This window comes from Phoenix dactylifera, unplaced genomic scaffold, assembly GCF_009389715.1.
Source record: "Phoenix dactylifera cultivar Barhee BC4 unplaced genomic scaffold, palm_55x_up_171113_PBpolish2nd_filt_p 000261F, whole genome shotgun sequence".
Taxonomy (NCBI): domain Eukaryota; kingdom Viridiplantae; phylum Streptophyta; class Magnoliopsida; order Arecales; family Arecaceae; genus Phoenix; species Phoenix dactylifera.
In genome coordinates, this window is record NW_024067752.1 from 458,726 (window position 1) to 475,616 (window position 16,891).

Here is a 16,891-nt window from a genome sequence, read left to right on the forward strand (position 1 = left end):
AATTGATAATTTTATTCTACTCATTTGACTGATGAGACTCTGAAGTAGCTGATGAAAATTTAAATTGTAGTCCACCAGACCCTTAGAATTAGTCTACTATGGTCCAGGTGGAAGGTTAGGTGGAAGGTTATGGTGATGATAAAGAGAAGCTTCTATTAACTGCTGACCACTTTGAAAAAGATTGTTTTCTCAAATAGGAGTCCAAGATGAATGTCCGAAATTGCCAAGACTATTAAAATAAAATGCTTTTTTGGTTCTGCAATAACTTTGCCTTATGAAAAAGTGTAGGTTTTCTAGGATTTCTGTTTGAAAAAGGTTTAGGGCTTCTCAAGTTATAGGAAGATTGTGCAAATTTTTGGTGCTTTCTTGGTTAGGAACATTCTTGTCAAAATCTTACGATCCATGATCAAGATCTACAAGTTGTATCAATATGGCCAAAGTGATCTGGATCTGATTCTTGGATCGAGGCCATTAAATGCCATAAGATCTGGATCCATGTTACGAAACATCCAATCCCTTGAATCTCAAGATCCAGCTTGATTGTGTTAGTTACGTATTAATCCATGTGGAAATCCACTATCTATAATTTATTTGACCATATACTAGAATTATCTGTTTATCACCATAAACTTTGAGCATGAAAAATTTGTGGGCCTGTCACTATTTCCAACTTCTAAAAGTTGAGGGAAAAAGTTTTGTTCATGGAGTCAAAAGCAAAAGGAAAATTTAGTATTTTGAAGCCATTTGTTAAATCCCAGTTCTTTTCTTAAGATAAATATTCTATATAATTTTAATTATAAGTAGTATAACAAATATCATGAATAAGTAGACTTGTCATTTATTCCATTAGGCATGCTATCGCTATGACGCTATGTATGGGTTTATGGAGGAAACATGACTTCTTATATGTATGACATTTTTCTTTATTTGTTTGAGTATTCTTTCCCCCTCCCCCAATTATTACATTTATTTTGTATTTTTATAATTTAGATGAAATTGTAAAAAAGATCTTATAACTCGTGTTTCAATGCATGATTAAATTTGATTTAACCTCCTCTACTTTTATGATGTGATCCTGATCTTTACAACATTGGTTAGGAATAATCTGAGGAAGAATAAAGATTTAGATTTTATTTTGGACAATTCATAATGTTGTAAATTGTAATTATCTTTCTATCAAGCTTCATCAATATTGAAATTTCTGTTCTGACTTCTGAGCACTGACCTTCGTAACTTGAACTGGGAGAGGGTGTTAATGCATACTTTAGAAGCTTCACCAACATCCAAAATTCTGATCACAGTAGTAAACTTGGTAATTTGAACTGGGAGAGGGAGTTGAAGCTAATCTGAGAGTAGGAGTAGGGGTCTTGCAATCATGGAATATTAGAAACTAGATAAGAGTAGATATTACTATATAAAAGATTATAGATTAACATAGAACTTTTCAATGTTTATTAGTAGCACGACGTGAAGCATAATCTGAGAATATAGCAAAAAGAAAACATAGCACAAAATTAATTTAGGAATGGATAGAGTTGATTGAAGTGTGTACACTCATGTGAATGCTTGCATGTGTGTTTGTTTGCTTGTTTGTGCATGCATGTCCAGAGTGGGCATGTCAACCTAGGTACGAGATTTCAGCTACTAGCATGCTGGCTTTCATATAAGTTGAAATTGCTCCATTTTTGACTGTCATCAAAATCGCTAATGTCAGCCATCCAATTCTTTCGTTACAGAAAAGGTAGTCTAAGGTTTTAAAGGATAATATATGGGAGATGGGTGTCTAGGTGCATACCTAGCACGCAGGCATTCCAGGCACCTAGGCTGGTGCCCAGCATTTTAATGCTACAACAGCAGCATCTACCACTGCTGATAGAAGCAGCAGCAGGAGAAGCCACTTCTGACCTCAGTGGCCACACCTGTAGCAGCAACTGTTGTCAACAGCAACTGCTGAAGACAACAGGAGAAGCCACAGTTGACAAAATCTGGCATAGCACTAACTCCTGGTGACTGAAGGAAAAGAAAGGGGAAAAGAGAGAAGAATAAAACAAAGAATGAAAGGAAAAATAAAAATAATTCTTAGGCGGTCAGTCCTCCCTGATGGCTGCTGCAGCTACTAGTGCCATTACTAGCTCCTGCTGCCCTTCTTCTCGTTGGAAAAACCTTCTCCTACTTTCCTTTCCTCTCTTGGACAAACTGAGGATAATATTGGAGAGGAGAGGTTGGTGGGGGGAGTTATAACTTAGATGAATCGAGTACTGTTAGTTAGAAATCGATCAGTTATTAACCTGACCTGTTCTACCAGTTTAGAGTTTAGACTGGTTGGGCCTGCCCTCGATGCTCATCTTGGGCTAGGCAGCTGCCCAAGCACCCACTAAGAGTTGTGTACCTATATGGGCTGCCTAACACTTAAAGGGGTGCTTGAGGCCTAGCCTGCATAGCTACCCAACTAACATTTTTGAAAAAAATTACTTTATATGTAGAGGTCAAGTCTACTTGCATGTCATAAATATATATTATAGAGGTCAGGGAAAATTTCAGATGCTCTCCTTTTATTTTGAAGATACTGTTGGTTGGAAACTATTATCCATTAGTGTAGTGCCATCTTATGTCTGGGATTGAAGCTATCATGAAAAGCAAACGTCTACCCAATTCAAAATAATATGTGGTAGTTTTTGTTCTTCCTATCATTCAATTCATTGTTTTTAGTGGTTAGACAGACTGAACCTAAAGCTAGAGAGCGCAATTCAACTCATCATAGCAAAAATATGCTTGCTATTTGTGTTAAAATATCAGTCCCTTGTGTGGAGTTAGATTAGAGTGTTATGCATCTTGAAACCGATGGTCAATTATAAAGTTATTAACTTCAAATTTCAAATTGCTAAAAGTATGCCATTAGTGTGGCAAAAAAAATCAGAAAAAGTGAAATATGGCTGCTCGAATGTCAGTTTGGAGATCAAATTTTTATTCTTCTTGTATCAAAAGCTTTTTAAGAGCTTTAATCAAGGTATGCTGAACCGGTACCAATAGGCATACCGGTCGTCTACCGAATCGGTCTGCATAACAGAGCACGCGCGGCGCGCTGCGGTGAACCGATGCGAACCGGACGGAACCGTCCGGTATGCATCTAGTACCGGCTGGTTCCGGGGAACCGTTTTTTAATGCCAAACCAGACCGGTCGGCGCCGGTACCGGTTTGGTACGGGCTGAACCGGCTGGCACGGACTGGTTCAGCATTCTTTGGCTTTGATTCTAAAATGTTGGAAAGTAACTGTGCTATGAGAAAAATATTATAACCATTTACAAAATGTATGTTATGCGTGCTAGCTTACTCTTTTAATCGATTCATGCTGTTTCCCATTAAGTTGGCTTTGTTACCGTTCTACCAAGCTGTACACGTACTAGTGTTTATTGCTTAAGGTTGATATGCTTATGTTTTTCTGCTTAACTCACTTTCTTTTCCATTTCTGATGAAATAAGGGATTTGTGTTGGACATGGCCAAAGCAGTCACATTTCCTCTTCCACTTTTGGTCATTGCATATCAGCAGTTAATACAGGGTACTGGATATTAGTTACTAATCAAATTTGAACAGAGTTTCTTCAAATGCCTGATCTCGAAATGAAACATGCTTATGCATTACATTTCTCACTTGTACACCACTTTTGTGCAGCCTCTTCATGTACTTGTGGAGACTTTGCTTCTGCTTCACCATGGAAGGTGAATCACAATATATTTGTTATTGCTTTTTCAATAGGCTGTTGAATTTTTACTTGAATTTGTTGGGTTGTCAAAATATACTCTTGTATCTCTAGTCTCTCATAGTCTCATTACTCTCACACAGATCTGGGAACAAATGTTTGGAGTTAATATTAGAGATGCAGCTAATCAGAAGTCCTATAACCCTGGTCACCTAGCAGAGCAACTTTCTGTGACATCCAAAGGTGTAAAAAGAATTGGTTTTATTGGTCTTGGAGCAATGGGTTTTGGCATGGCAACACATTTGCTAAGGTCAAATTTCTACATCATTGCTTACGATGTAAGAATTCTTTCCGTTAAATTCTATATGGGTTTCCTGAAGTTTCAAGTTTTTGAGCAGTTAGGAGCTGTTGATTGAGAATACATTGATGCTGCATTTGTTACTTAACATGTTATATAGATTCTTTTGATTTTGATTAGGTTTAATTTTGATGCTTTAAATAACATCAGCATAGAAGCAAAATTTTGCACAGAGGGTTCTTCAAATATTGCACAAGGGATGATCTCCCCAATGCAATTAATGTAACTAATGCAATACATAATTAACTTATGTATGCCATCTGTGAACTAAGAACTGAGATTGACAGTCATTTTAGTTCAATATGACTTTCTCTCTCATACTGTCTTTTTCTTTTTAAATGCACCTTATATTATATAAGATGATTTTTGTACAAACTTTTGTAGTCTTAAGCTTATCTCTGTTCTTTCTTTAGTATTTCCTCTACATTGACTCATGGGAATTCTTTTTGCCCATCCTCTTTATATCTATTTTATTTTATTATTCATTTTAATTTTCTATCCGATTAGGGAGAAGAAATTAATTTTCTCAACCAGCTCAACTTGAATCTTTTAAGAAAATCTAGAAAACGTAGGAAAATTGGTGAAAGTAGGGTCTTGCTCCTCTTTTCTTTTATCAAAGAATAACAAACTGAGATAAACAGCTTATGTTTATACTTGTGAGGGCCATCCTTGCACAATTCAGGTCGAATTCCTTTTCTAATTGAAAGAGAACATAGGTTTCCCAAAATTAACATGATTAATCATAAAAAAGCTAAAATCATGCAGAAGGTAGATCTTGACTTCTACATTGATCTTGCCTTAAACCGCTCCAACTAATCTTCCTATATTTGAAGATATGGCTAGTTAAAGTCTATTTTGAAAAGGAAACTTTTTCTTTGACCAGCAATTTTGGGGTCCAAATGATGGAATTTGGCCCTGATTGCTTGGTGCACAGTACCCTTTATAAGGGTGGGTGCCACATCGTATAGCTCGAAAAGTTACCTAATTTCCGAAAAAAGAGCTCAATTGATATAGTATGGGCATGCTATGGCCTCCAGAAGTTTGCACGTGATTCTACTTTTTGATGTGGTGGATCTCTCTTCTGAACCCTGTCCAGTCCTCCTATAGAAGCCAAAATGATCCACATTAAGTCCGATGATCCTCTTGGATCATGATATCCTTGTTTGATCCATCATTACATCCCTTATGGGTCTTATTCCTTAGAAACTTTGACAACCTATAAAGATCTAGTGTCTGCCAGCAACTTTTTTCATGCTTAAGCCTCAAGGTAGATGATACTGCCATTTAAGTGGCTTAGCTACTAATTCTTCAAATGATGTAGCTATTCCAACATACCATTTTACTAGAGCTTTCTTTTTTATTCTGTTATTCTTGTTTCAATTTATCATGTATATCTTTCATTTGTTTCTTGCTTTTCCCTTTAATCTCTTCTAATTAACAACTTCAATCATCAAGCTTTGGGCCTTTAGTCCATCATTTTGTGAATGACAAGTAGATCCGCTCATGTTCAAGAATATTTTACGAGTGCTATCAACTTTCTATCAATCATTTTGAATTGATGTCATGTTCCTACTAAGACGACTTTGGTCAAGAGAGGAGCCATTTTTGGAACCTAGAATGCTAGTTGACTGGTAGGGATGCCTAATTTACTGTTTTTGACCTTTTGTAGTTTAACATCATGCTTTTCTGGAGCTCCAAAGTATGCCAAAATCACCAAAACTATTGTAACCGAAACTCTACGAACTTGTCCAAAACTGAAACCAAAACCAAAATTTCAAATCTTGATTTAATAGGCTCCACTAGAGTACTCCTAAGAATGCTCAAAACAACAATAGGATCTGTTAGATGGATGAGACCACCTGAAACCTGATAATTCATATAGTATCCATCTATCCTTAATAGATTCATATTCTATCTAGGATTCATAAGTCAGCTATGCACTTTCTCTTCAGTTAAGAGCTTCTTGGGCTTCTATGCTATTTCCATCCACCCATCTTCTCTCTCTGAAATTTTCTTTTGGAAGAACATGCGTGTGGAAAACAAAGGATGATAACATGTTAATCTTTTTTGTTTTAGGAAAAGTCATAGTAGCTTCAAGATTTGGAGATCAGTCATAAGACACATGAAAATATGAATATTCTAATATTAGATATATAAATCATGAAAGTACAATATAGAAAAGTAGGAGCTTGTTTTATAGATACAACCAGGGTTGGTGGAACCGTCCCGAATCGGTCGGTTTTGGCCGTTTCGAGCCATACCGGTGGCTCACCTGTACGGTTCCGACAATGGAAACGAAACTCATTGTCGGAGCCGAAGAAGGAGAAGGAAAGAGAGAGCAAGCAGAGGAGGGAGGGAGAGGGAGAGGGTGGGACACCGGCGGAGGCCGCAGGAAGCGATGCCGCGGTCGATTCTTCAGTTTTGAACGAAACAGGGGTCCGGCCGCAGCTTACAAAATTTTGCGATTTTTAAGTGAAGGCCAGCCTCCGCCGGCATCCCTCCGTCTCTCTCCCTCTCTACCCCTTCTCTCTTTCTCTCTCTCTCTTTCTTTCTCTCTCCCACGGTACTGTGCCCTCTCCTCTATTAGTATAGGTCTGACACGGCCCCTACCGACTTGTGCTGCCAGAGAACCGGTACGGTGCCTGGTATCGGTTCTGCGGACCTTGGGATACAACCCTCTTGTTTGCTCTAAAATATAGATACAATAAGGGTGCTTACTAAGAAAGCTATCCGTTTATGAATTATCAAGTAATATGCTATCAAAATAAAAAAGCAATCATGGATCTAACAGGATTAGAGCCCTCCATGAGGTTTGCTGTATCAGTGCATACCGCCCTATACGAGTGTACTTTATCATTTTGGTACTGAACCGAGACTCAATACACTGAACTGACCCTATAACAGTATAACAGTAGGGTACCAGTACGGGGTCTTGTATCGAGACGGCAAGCCTTGTTCCATGCTTTATGTTACCTACATATTTCTGATAAAAATGCTGAAATGTCCTCAATGTAATAGATGTATGAAGTTCAGGAATTGCCAAAGTTTGACACTTCCTTTCCCCCACTTGGGGTCCTATCTTAGGTCCCACAGCCTTGACAAGAAACCAATATTTCCATTAAAATTAGCATACTAACCATCCGATATCAGATCCATGACGGATTTTTTCTTAGATGGTTGTGGGGTGCATTATTTATTAATCATAGCTGATTTCACTGCCCTAAATGCTGCACAATGTGGGAGTCCTACAACTGCAGTTGGTGTGAGGAGAGAACAGTTATGAGGAAAACACCACTGAACCAAAGTAGCATAAAATATATTTTATCATTTAAAATCCAAAACATGTGGGCCTTTGAGGGGAAAAAAGAGGCTTCAAGCTCTGAGGCCAGCGGCATTGACTGGCCTCAGAGCATTTTCCATTATATATTAGTAGATGGTATCAAGTTAGGTTGAATGAGATGTTTGGAGTAGGCATTCTGCAGAAAAACTCCTTATGTCGCTAATTATTTGATTTGCACATTATGCGGTTATACATACATCTAGAGTTGTGCTAGGTATTTCGTGCTGATCATCTATTCTCATATGATATTTAAAATTTGCTTATTGTCATGGAAGATTTGAATTCATTGTGAGGCGCTATTCTGCTACAGCAAATTAATTAAATCTCAAAAGGTTAACTCCTGGTTTGGTGCCCTAGAATATTAGATGGAAGCATGAGTACTTAATTACCCTTTAAGTTTGTTTTAAATTGGCATATACCATACCAAATAATTAATTAGATGCTATTGAGAAAAATAATGACATATAAATTGTGTTAAATTTTCGCTCACTTCTTTATAAAACATTTTATTTTGTATCACCTACATTTCATTTCTGTATACTCAGCATGGACAACCTATTATGTGTAAATCATCAATAATGTGCTACAAAGCTAGTATAATTTTCTGATACTTATGTACTTTTTATTGAAAGTTTTCTAGTTTTCATTGACTTACTAGTTTATGCTTGTTTGATTTTATGTTTGTAGGTGTATAAGCCAACTCTAAATAGGTTTGCAGATTTAGGTGGGATAGTGGGGTCCTCTCCTGAAGGAGTAGCTAAAGGTATCTTCAACAATAGACCTCTACATATAGAATCTGCAATAGAAAGAATGAAGAAAAACTCTGCTCAAGCAGCATCATTGTCTTACTAGTTACTTTTTATACTGTGACCATGCTAGTATTGTGCATTGCAGCTTTCATTCTCTCCAGGCAATGCCACTCCTGATTAAATTATGTTATGATACTACAAAAGTAATCATTATATCAATTGCACCAAAAACTTGTCAATGTATAATAAATTATGCTTCCACTCAGATTAATTTATAGTGCAACCACAATTTGCAGAATTTTGTGTCTTTTCTTTGATGAAACCAACTATATGCTACCTCATACTTGCAATCTTGTCTAGTCTTTATGGATTTCACTAGAAGGGATTGAGTATGATTCAGTAGAGTTCAAGGACATTTTTTTGACTGAGTTCTTAACTCTGTAAATCAGTACCATATTCTTTTCCTAGGCAATATTAAATAAAAAGGGTTCTAAATCATGAAACTTTGAAGGCCAATTTATATGTACAAAAAGTTACCTCTTTGGGATGCATTTTAAACCCTTTCAACTGGCTAGCCTATATAATAAGATCCCTTTCTCCTGGACTCGAAAAGAATCTTGGCAACATGGGGAAAAACGTGTTTCAATATGGAAATTTTGGTCATAACATAAAGTAGAAGCAAAAGATTCAAATTAAGTACAACTCTGTATAATAAAATCCATCTAAAGAATGATACTAGATAGTAAGGAGCCAAGGATTTAAGTACCATGTTGTACTAGTTTATAACAGCTGTATTGTACCATACTTGTAACAACCCAGAACTTCGCCCAAAATGGCTAGCCGGAAGGTATTATTTGGGTTCCTTGATCTTGTATAAGTACCCAAGATCTACCCAGCGAATAACCGATGTGGGACTAAATACACGCCCGCACGGGTCCTCACATACTCCCCCCGTTCAAGCCCTGACGTCCTCGTCAAGCTAAGGGTTCATATCTATTCAAATCTAATCACAAACACCACGATTGGCTCGTGGTCAGTCCCAATGGATCCATGCTGCAGTGTCCCCTAGTCCACATAGGTTATGGGCCGGGTCCGCACTGATACCATTTGTCACAACCGAGGATCTCATCTAAAATGGCTAGCCGGAAGTTATTATTTAGGTTTCTTGATCTTGTATAAATACCCAAGATCTACCCAGCGAATAACCGATGTGGGACTAAACACACGCCCGCACGGATCCTCACATACTCCCCCCGTTCAAGCCCTGACGTCCTCGTCAGGCCAAGGGTTCATATCTATTCAAATCTAATCACAAACACCACGATTGGCCCGTGGTCAGCCCCAATGGATCTGTGCTGCAGTGTCTCCTAGTTCATATCTATTCATATAGGCTCTGATACCACCAAATCTGTCACGCCCCGAGCCCGAGGCGCGGCAGACGCCGCACGCCCGCACGGCGGGCCGCACGGGCGGGCTAGGCATCGGATCATATCAAAGCAGATACAGCTATTCAAAACTGACATAATTATTTAAATTGTTCAAAAGCGGACTCACAAAACTCCAAAATAACATATGCCAACATAATTCAAATGTCCAAACTAAACTAACTAAAATGCCAATAACTGAAGAAATCGTCGGAAAATCTAACGCACTCCTCAATCCCGTGAGATCAAGCCTCTGGATCTGAAAAATGAAGAAAATAGAATAATGAGCTACACTAGCCCAGTAAGCAACAAAATACCCCAAAGTGGGGTCAGAACATATCAGATCAAATGCAGGATAATATCTGGAATAAATCATAAGTAACATCATTTGTTGTTTTCAAAACTTATTATCATTTTTCAGAAAACATAATATCAGAATCTCAACATAATGGGCTACGGCCACGTAACCCAGTGGCATGGGTTGCACAAGGTGCCAAACACCACTATTATTAAGCACCGGTGGTACGGTGTCCAAATACCACTATTCTAATCACCGGTGGTACGGTGTCGAAACCGGTTCCTCACAGATTACAAGTCGACAGGGCCAACGTATAATCCCCATTGGCGGGGCCAGAACAGGACAGAACAGATCATAGCCATGCTGAGAATGCATATATACAGAAAAATAGATTTCATAAATTATCCAGTTATATTTTGCGGATTTCAGAGCATATAACAAAATTTTCAAATAAAATTTAACATGCCTGACCCATTTTACTGAATACAAAATATATGTCAAAACATAATCAGTTTATCAAATAATTTAGAAATCACACTTGAAGTATTAAGTTACTTACCTCTTCTCGCTTGATTCCTACTTCAGATAGACGGATCAGGTTCACCTGTTTAAATTTAATTAATTCCTTATTAATTTCAGAGCTAAGCAAAATCCAAAAATAATACTATTGGTCACGGCCCAACAGGGTCCAGAGTTGGCCCATAATGGGCATGGCCAGATAGGGCCCATATTGGGCACGGTCCAATGGGCCCACATAGACCCAGCTAAATAGGGCCCCCAAAGTTGGCTTCTAATTGGTTCATTTATGCAATAAAATTTATTGCAGGGACTAATACTTAATTATAGGGTATTGTTCTATAATAAACTTTAGTGGAAGGACCAATCAAATATATTTGGGGAGCCTTATGTAATAATCTTTCTTATAGGGACCAAACATAAATTACAGAATACCCTTTTTGTGAAATAATATACTGGCAAGGGCTTATCTACAAAATTTCATTTATTGGCCAAATGGGTTCGGATTCCGGATTCGGGTTTGGGTTCGGGTTTCATATTTGGACTGGGCCCACAAAAGGGTACGACCCAAATAGGGCCCGAACTAGGCTGAACTGGGCCCGATTTGGGCCCACAAAAGATTATGGCCCATCTGGGCCCAACACTATTGAACTGGGCCTAAGTTGGGCCCACAGTGAACCAGGCCCAAGTTGGCCCAGTTCGGCCCACGATGGGCCTTCATCTTCCCCAAACTCCCCATGGACAGGGGAGATGGGTACCAAGAGAAGGGAGAGGGGAGAGGGGAGAGGGCTGGCTAGGTGGCCGAAGGCCACCCCTCGGTTGACGGCCAGCCGGCCGCTGCGACGGCTAACGGGGAGGAGGGCAACCGAGATGATCTCGGTTTGTAGGGCCGAAACAGAGGAGAAATCAAAGGTAAATGGCAACGAAATGAAGAGCCAAAGAAGAGGCCTACCGGTGGACGATGGAGGCGGCGGATCCCAGCCGCAGGTGGCTCAGTTCGGCGGTCAAGTGGCGGCGATGGCCGTGGGGCTCTCCGACAGGAAGAAGATTTCAAAACAGGGGAGACTCGCGACGGGGTTTCGGACAGTACTCGGCCGGGAGGGCACGCCGGTCACCAAGGAGAGGAGGAGGAGGGAAGGAGGGAAGAGGAGGAGGAGGAGATGGAGGAGAGGGAGGAGGGCTCGGGTGATCTCCGAAGGAGGAGGAACGGGGGTTTTATCACCCCATTTCAACGGCTCTCCGTTGCGGGAATTGCGGCGGAGGCGAAATCAGCGGCCGTGCGTGCGGCCGCGAGGTGGACGCGGGACGACTGCGGTGCAGCCGCGGGATGCCCGCGGCGTCTCTGCGCCCGAAGAAGAAGGAGGGGATCGCAGACGCGATCCCCTGCTACGCCCCTTCCAAAAGAGGCGTTGGGCTGAAGTCGGCTGGGGCTGCCGGCTTCAGCCCAGTATCTCACATTCTCTCCTCCTTAAGAAAATTTCGTCCTCGAAATTTGAGAGATCTAGGCCTTTCAAATTTAGAAATGCTCAGCCTATTGAGTAATACAAATCCAAGATCTCGTTCTCCTCGGTCAAAATCAGTGATAGATAGCTTTAGATCAATTATCAAAACTTTCATATAAACTCGCAAGATTAACACTAGATAAGTGACTAACTAAAATCTCAGACTGAAATTATCATCTTGATGCATGTTCACTCGAGATCGGATCAGGATCGATTCACAATAGGATTGATTAAAATTAGTTGTGTTTGGGATAGAACTTGAAATAAAATGAATTTGATGCTCATATTATGGTAAGGAGCAGATCCCACAATAGATAATGACCAACCTTAGAGTCAAATCATTATATTGCTAAGAATATGATTCGCAAAATGAACATGTACTGATGATCATTAGGTAGCAACGATTTATCTCAAAAATGATTTGCATCAAATCACAAAAGCAAGTCTGGAAAGGCAAAGTATTGATACTATGATTCAATATGTCGCAAAGCTTTTAACTTAAACTTATAAATCATAAGATGGAAGCAAATAATGCATGGTTTATTCCGATACTTAACAAATTAGACCATATTTAATCAATAATCAACCAATCTTGGTCATGATATCCTCAAATTTTTCTTAGCATACCCAAAAATAGCAAAGTCTATCCAAGAGATAACATAATCTTATCATGATTGACCTGAGAATCAATAGCATACACCTTCCCTTATTAACAAAATCTTTCATTATTGAACAACATAGTCTTTCATAATAACATGTTACCAAAACACAGTCAATATTTTTGACCAGTTTAAATTGACTCAGTCCATCATACTTTCGCTGCGCAACTCTGATCAATATTTTCCAAACTTTCTTATTGATCCCACATCATCAGCAAAATTTTTTTTTTTTTTTTTAATATCCAAACAAAATTTTATCCTTGCTTCCCAAGTACACTAGATCATGATTAACCCTTGAGATAGTTATCGTATTTGTACCATCATATAATCAAGCAATCATATTCTAGATCCAAATTTGAACTAAGCCAATTCTAGTTTTCCTTAACAATTCTATTATACAAGTTGATATTTATTCGAAGCTTCGATAATTAAAAGATTCTCGATCGATTAACTTACTAAGGAGCTTATTTAATCATCCCGAATCTTTTCTTTTAGGCTAAACTTATTTTGGCCTCTCATGAAATCCCCCTTGCATTTCTCATACGGTGATACAAAATCCATAATCAACTCATAGCCTTGATTTATAAATATTTAACTAACAAGAATCTAATAATCTGGTTCAAAGATTTACAAGAAATTCCACAAAGATATAAACTCTATGATTTTACATTGAGATCAACTCCTCAAATAAGTAAAATATTTTTATTTGTAATACTGCAAACATTTCAGGATCTTGTAAATCTACTGGACTTAGAGAATTTACTAATAACACAATGATATCCATATCGATCAAAATCAAAAATACTATACTTTTCAATGATTTTTATTTTTATTTTTATTTTTTATTTTCTTTCAAGCATCAAGAACTTTTCTAAATCAAGCAAGTCCTATTTTCGACCAACCCAAAAAAAATATTTAAATCCACCAATATTCTCAAGATTACTAATTGACTTTCCATCAAAATATCAATCTTAATTGTTTTAAGTCTCAAGTAGAGCCAAATAAGAATTATTAAGTCTCATCCCAAAGTATATTTTCCTTCTATATACGAGCTCCATGCATGATCCACATACAGATTTCAATGAATATTTTCTAGTCCAAGCTTTAAACATCTTTTTATAGATGAATCTTAAATTGCTACCAAAATAATTAACTTCAACTAGAAGCAATATTCACAGTGCCTGATATCAAGTTAAACTTCCCAAATAATTACATTGCACGATAATAACTCATGATTAATATTCCTTCACTTAATTTAGTCAAAATCTAATTAATCATAACTTGAAATACAAGTTGCTCTGCCAAGAAAACTCTTAGAGTAGCTCATTCACACTTTGGTTACGACCATAATTAGGTTGCAGTCTAATTTTAGCATTTCAAAATTATGATAAAATAACTCAAATTTATCAATAACAAAAGCAAATAAATGCCTTCATCTAATGGCCTAATGTCTACCCATCTCTCAAACTTTCTGACGAATCCTAAAGATCCTAAAACTTAAGCTCCATCTGACTATTTCAAATACAATCCCTAGGAATCTGAAACCTAAGCTCTGATACCATTTGTAACAACCCAGAACTTCGCCCAAAATGGCTAGCCGGAAGGTATTATTTGGGTTCCTTGATCTTGTATAAGTACCCAAGATCTACCCAGCGAATAACCGATGTGGGACTAAATACACGCCCGCACGGGTCCTCACATACTCCCCCCGTTCAAGCCCTGACGTCCTCGTCAAGCTAAGGGTTCATATCTATTCAAATCTAATCACAAACACCACGATTGGCTCGTGGTCAGTCCCAATGGATCCATGCTGCAGTGTCCCCTAGTCCACATAGGTTATGAGCCGGGTCCGCACTGATATCATTTGTCACAACCGAGGATCTCATCTAAAATGGCTAGCCGGAAGTTATTATTTAGGTTTCTTGATCTTGTATAAATACCCAAGATCTACCCAGCGAATAACCGATGTGGGACTAAACACACGCCCGCACGGATCCTCACAATACTAGTGATAGATTGGTACTTGGTATGTGTCCTGTTACTGTATCATACCAACATATGATAGTTGGGGTCACCATTGCTATTCTAGCACCAATGACCATACTTAGGGTCAACGGAACCGCCCCGAATCGAGCAGTCTGGTCGTACTGAGCCGTCCCAGCAGCAGACCGGGACAGTTTCAGCAACGAAAACAAAACCCGTTGCCGAAGAGGGAGAAGAAGGAAAGAGAGAGCAAGCGGGGGGGGGGGGTGAAGAGGGAGAGGGAGGGAGAGAGGAGGGTGGTGGAGGGCTATCGGAGGCCGACGCCCGAGTAGGAGGGGAAGGCCGCGGCCGGATCCTCTGTTTCATTCGAAATAGGGATCTGGCCGCTTTTTAATTTTGTGATTTCTAAGTGAAGTCAGTAAATCGTTTGTTGGTCCATACTACTTGTTGGTACGATATATCATTTGTTGGTACTGTACTGTACTGGTACCAAAGAGCTTTGGGTACCAATACTGAGCCTTAAACCTTGTGAGAAATATTGTTTATGTCTTAAACTATCATAAATTGCCCTGTTGCAGTCCAAAGCATTCTTATGTATTAGTTTGATATTAAATATGGTTTGCTAGTCTATGAACTTGTATGTGTTAATGATGAATTGATTCTTAGAGCTTCAAGGTTGTCATCAACACTATGGTGTTGATTGGTTCCTATACTTGAACTTCTATATTAGTCCCTATGAGATCCCAATTTGGTATAAGTCGAGAATCTAAATATCAAGAGGTCCATGAGCCCATCTCCAATACGGACAATTTAAGATGTGGAACCTAGGTTTGTGTTAATTTAGACCCATTTATTTGCAACAACAACAATATTGGAAAAAAAGGATGCATTTTGTTGAACACATCAAGTTGTATACAACAAACAATTATAAAAATCTATTAAAAATGTTTGAAGGTTAATTTTGGATTTACCATAGTTGGAGTTGTGTGACACTTTCTTTTATGCATGGTTTGCCGAATCGGGCCGAACCACCCGGTTCGGGCAGTACCAAGCCAACCCGGTGCAAAATCGTTCGGCCCAGTTTGGGCAGTGTCGAGCCGGCCTGGTGCGACATTGGATCGGTTCTTCTTATATTTTAGGTTCCGGCCCCGTACCACTGGAACTCGTACCAAACCAGCTGGAACTGGTTCCGAACTGACCGGAACCGGGTGAAAAGGGTTTGAATCGGCCGAAACCGGGCGGAAAGGGTTTGAACCGACCAGAATCGGCTGGTTCAGTGCAGACTCAGTGCGAATCATTCCGGCCGGTTCAGTGCAGACTCGGTGCGAATCGGGCCAGTTCGTCCCGAGTCAACTCGGTTTCGAACTGAATTGTCACTATGAACTAATCTGATGCTTTTAAAGTATCATATTGCTATTGGAAAGGCCCCCAACAACAAATGAAAGAGGTGAAGAGATTTCAGCAGCTTGTCCTTCCTAAACAATCAAAAAACTCGCCAATTCAGCAGCTCAGCAGAAAGATAAAAGCCTAAATCAGGTGCATCTTATTCCCTCATTGTTTTTGGCTTTGAAAAAATAGCCCGAAAATTACAAAATAAAGAAAGATCATATGAAATTTTTTGATGTGGGCTTGATTTTGTTATATGTTGTAGATCTATGGACGATCTACACGATCACATAAAAATTTTTAATTTTTGAATTATATATAATTTTTAAAAATTAAAAATATGTTTTAAGATTAAAATAATAATATTTTTAAAATTTATAAAAATTAAATAAGTATAAAATCATAAACATATTTAGGGGCATGCAACTTACTCTCCATAAAAAAATGGTGTCTATTCATTCAAGTTTCGATGCGATCATGCGCATAGTGTCCTAGGCCTAAATTTAAAAAAAATAAAGAAATAAATAATCTTTGATGCATGCCCAAAGGCTTAGAAAAATATATGTAGCACACGGGATAGGGACTATGGTGCACGATGTGGTAGAGTCCGTAAAGATACGATTGCATATAAAACATGGGCTGCTCGAGGTCATTCAGGAAGGCATGATGCAGCTGCAGACAAGGTTCGCTGTACCGGTCGGTACCAGTCGGTACCGAGCGTACCGTACCCGTACCGATGGGTACCGGTATTGGTACACCAATGTCGGTACGGTCAGTACCGAGCGTACGGTACCGTACCGACACTCGGTACGCCTATACTAGTGCGGCACCGGTACGGGGTTCGGTACTGGTACGGCGAACCTTGGCTGCAGATGACCTCACACGTAAAGTAGAATTCATAGACATATAGGGTTTCGAGTCATATATTAGATCCTATTATTCGTAACCACAGGCAGGTTATGACCCATACGAATATG

General features: G+C 39.0%; 1 protein-coding gene across 3 annotated transcripts in view; it reads left to right on the forward strand.

Moving 5' to 3' along the window:
• The window catches only part of LOC103717358, a 75,850-nt gene that overhangs the window by 14,840 nt on the left and 44,119 nt on the right, over positions 1-16,891 (forward strand). For all 3 annotated transcript variants that reach the window (XR_005507715.1, XR_005507714.1, XM_039117701.1), the window contains exons 10-13: positions 3,480-3,558; positions 3,672-3,718; positions 3,843-4,037; positions 8,085-8,160. Coding sequence is in view for 1 of the 3 variants with exons in the window: in XM_039117701.1 (XP_038973629.1) it covers positions 3,480-3,558; positions 3,672-3,718; positions 3,843-4,037; positions 8,085-8,160 (397 nt within the window). In the remaining 2 variants the exon portion in view is untranslated. The remainder of the gene's footprint in view (positions 1-3,479; positions 3,559-3,671; positions 3,719-3,842; positions 4,038-8,084; positions 8,161-16,891) is intronic.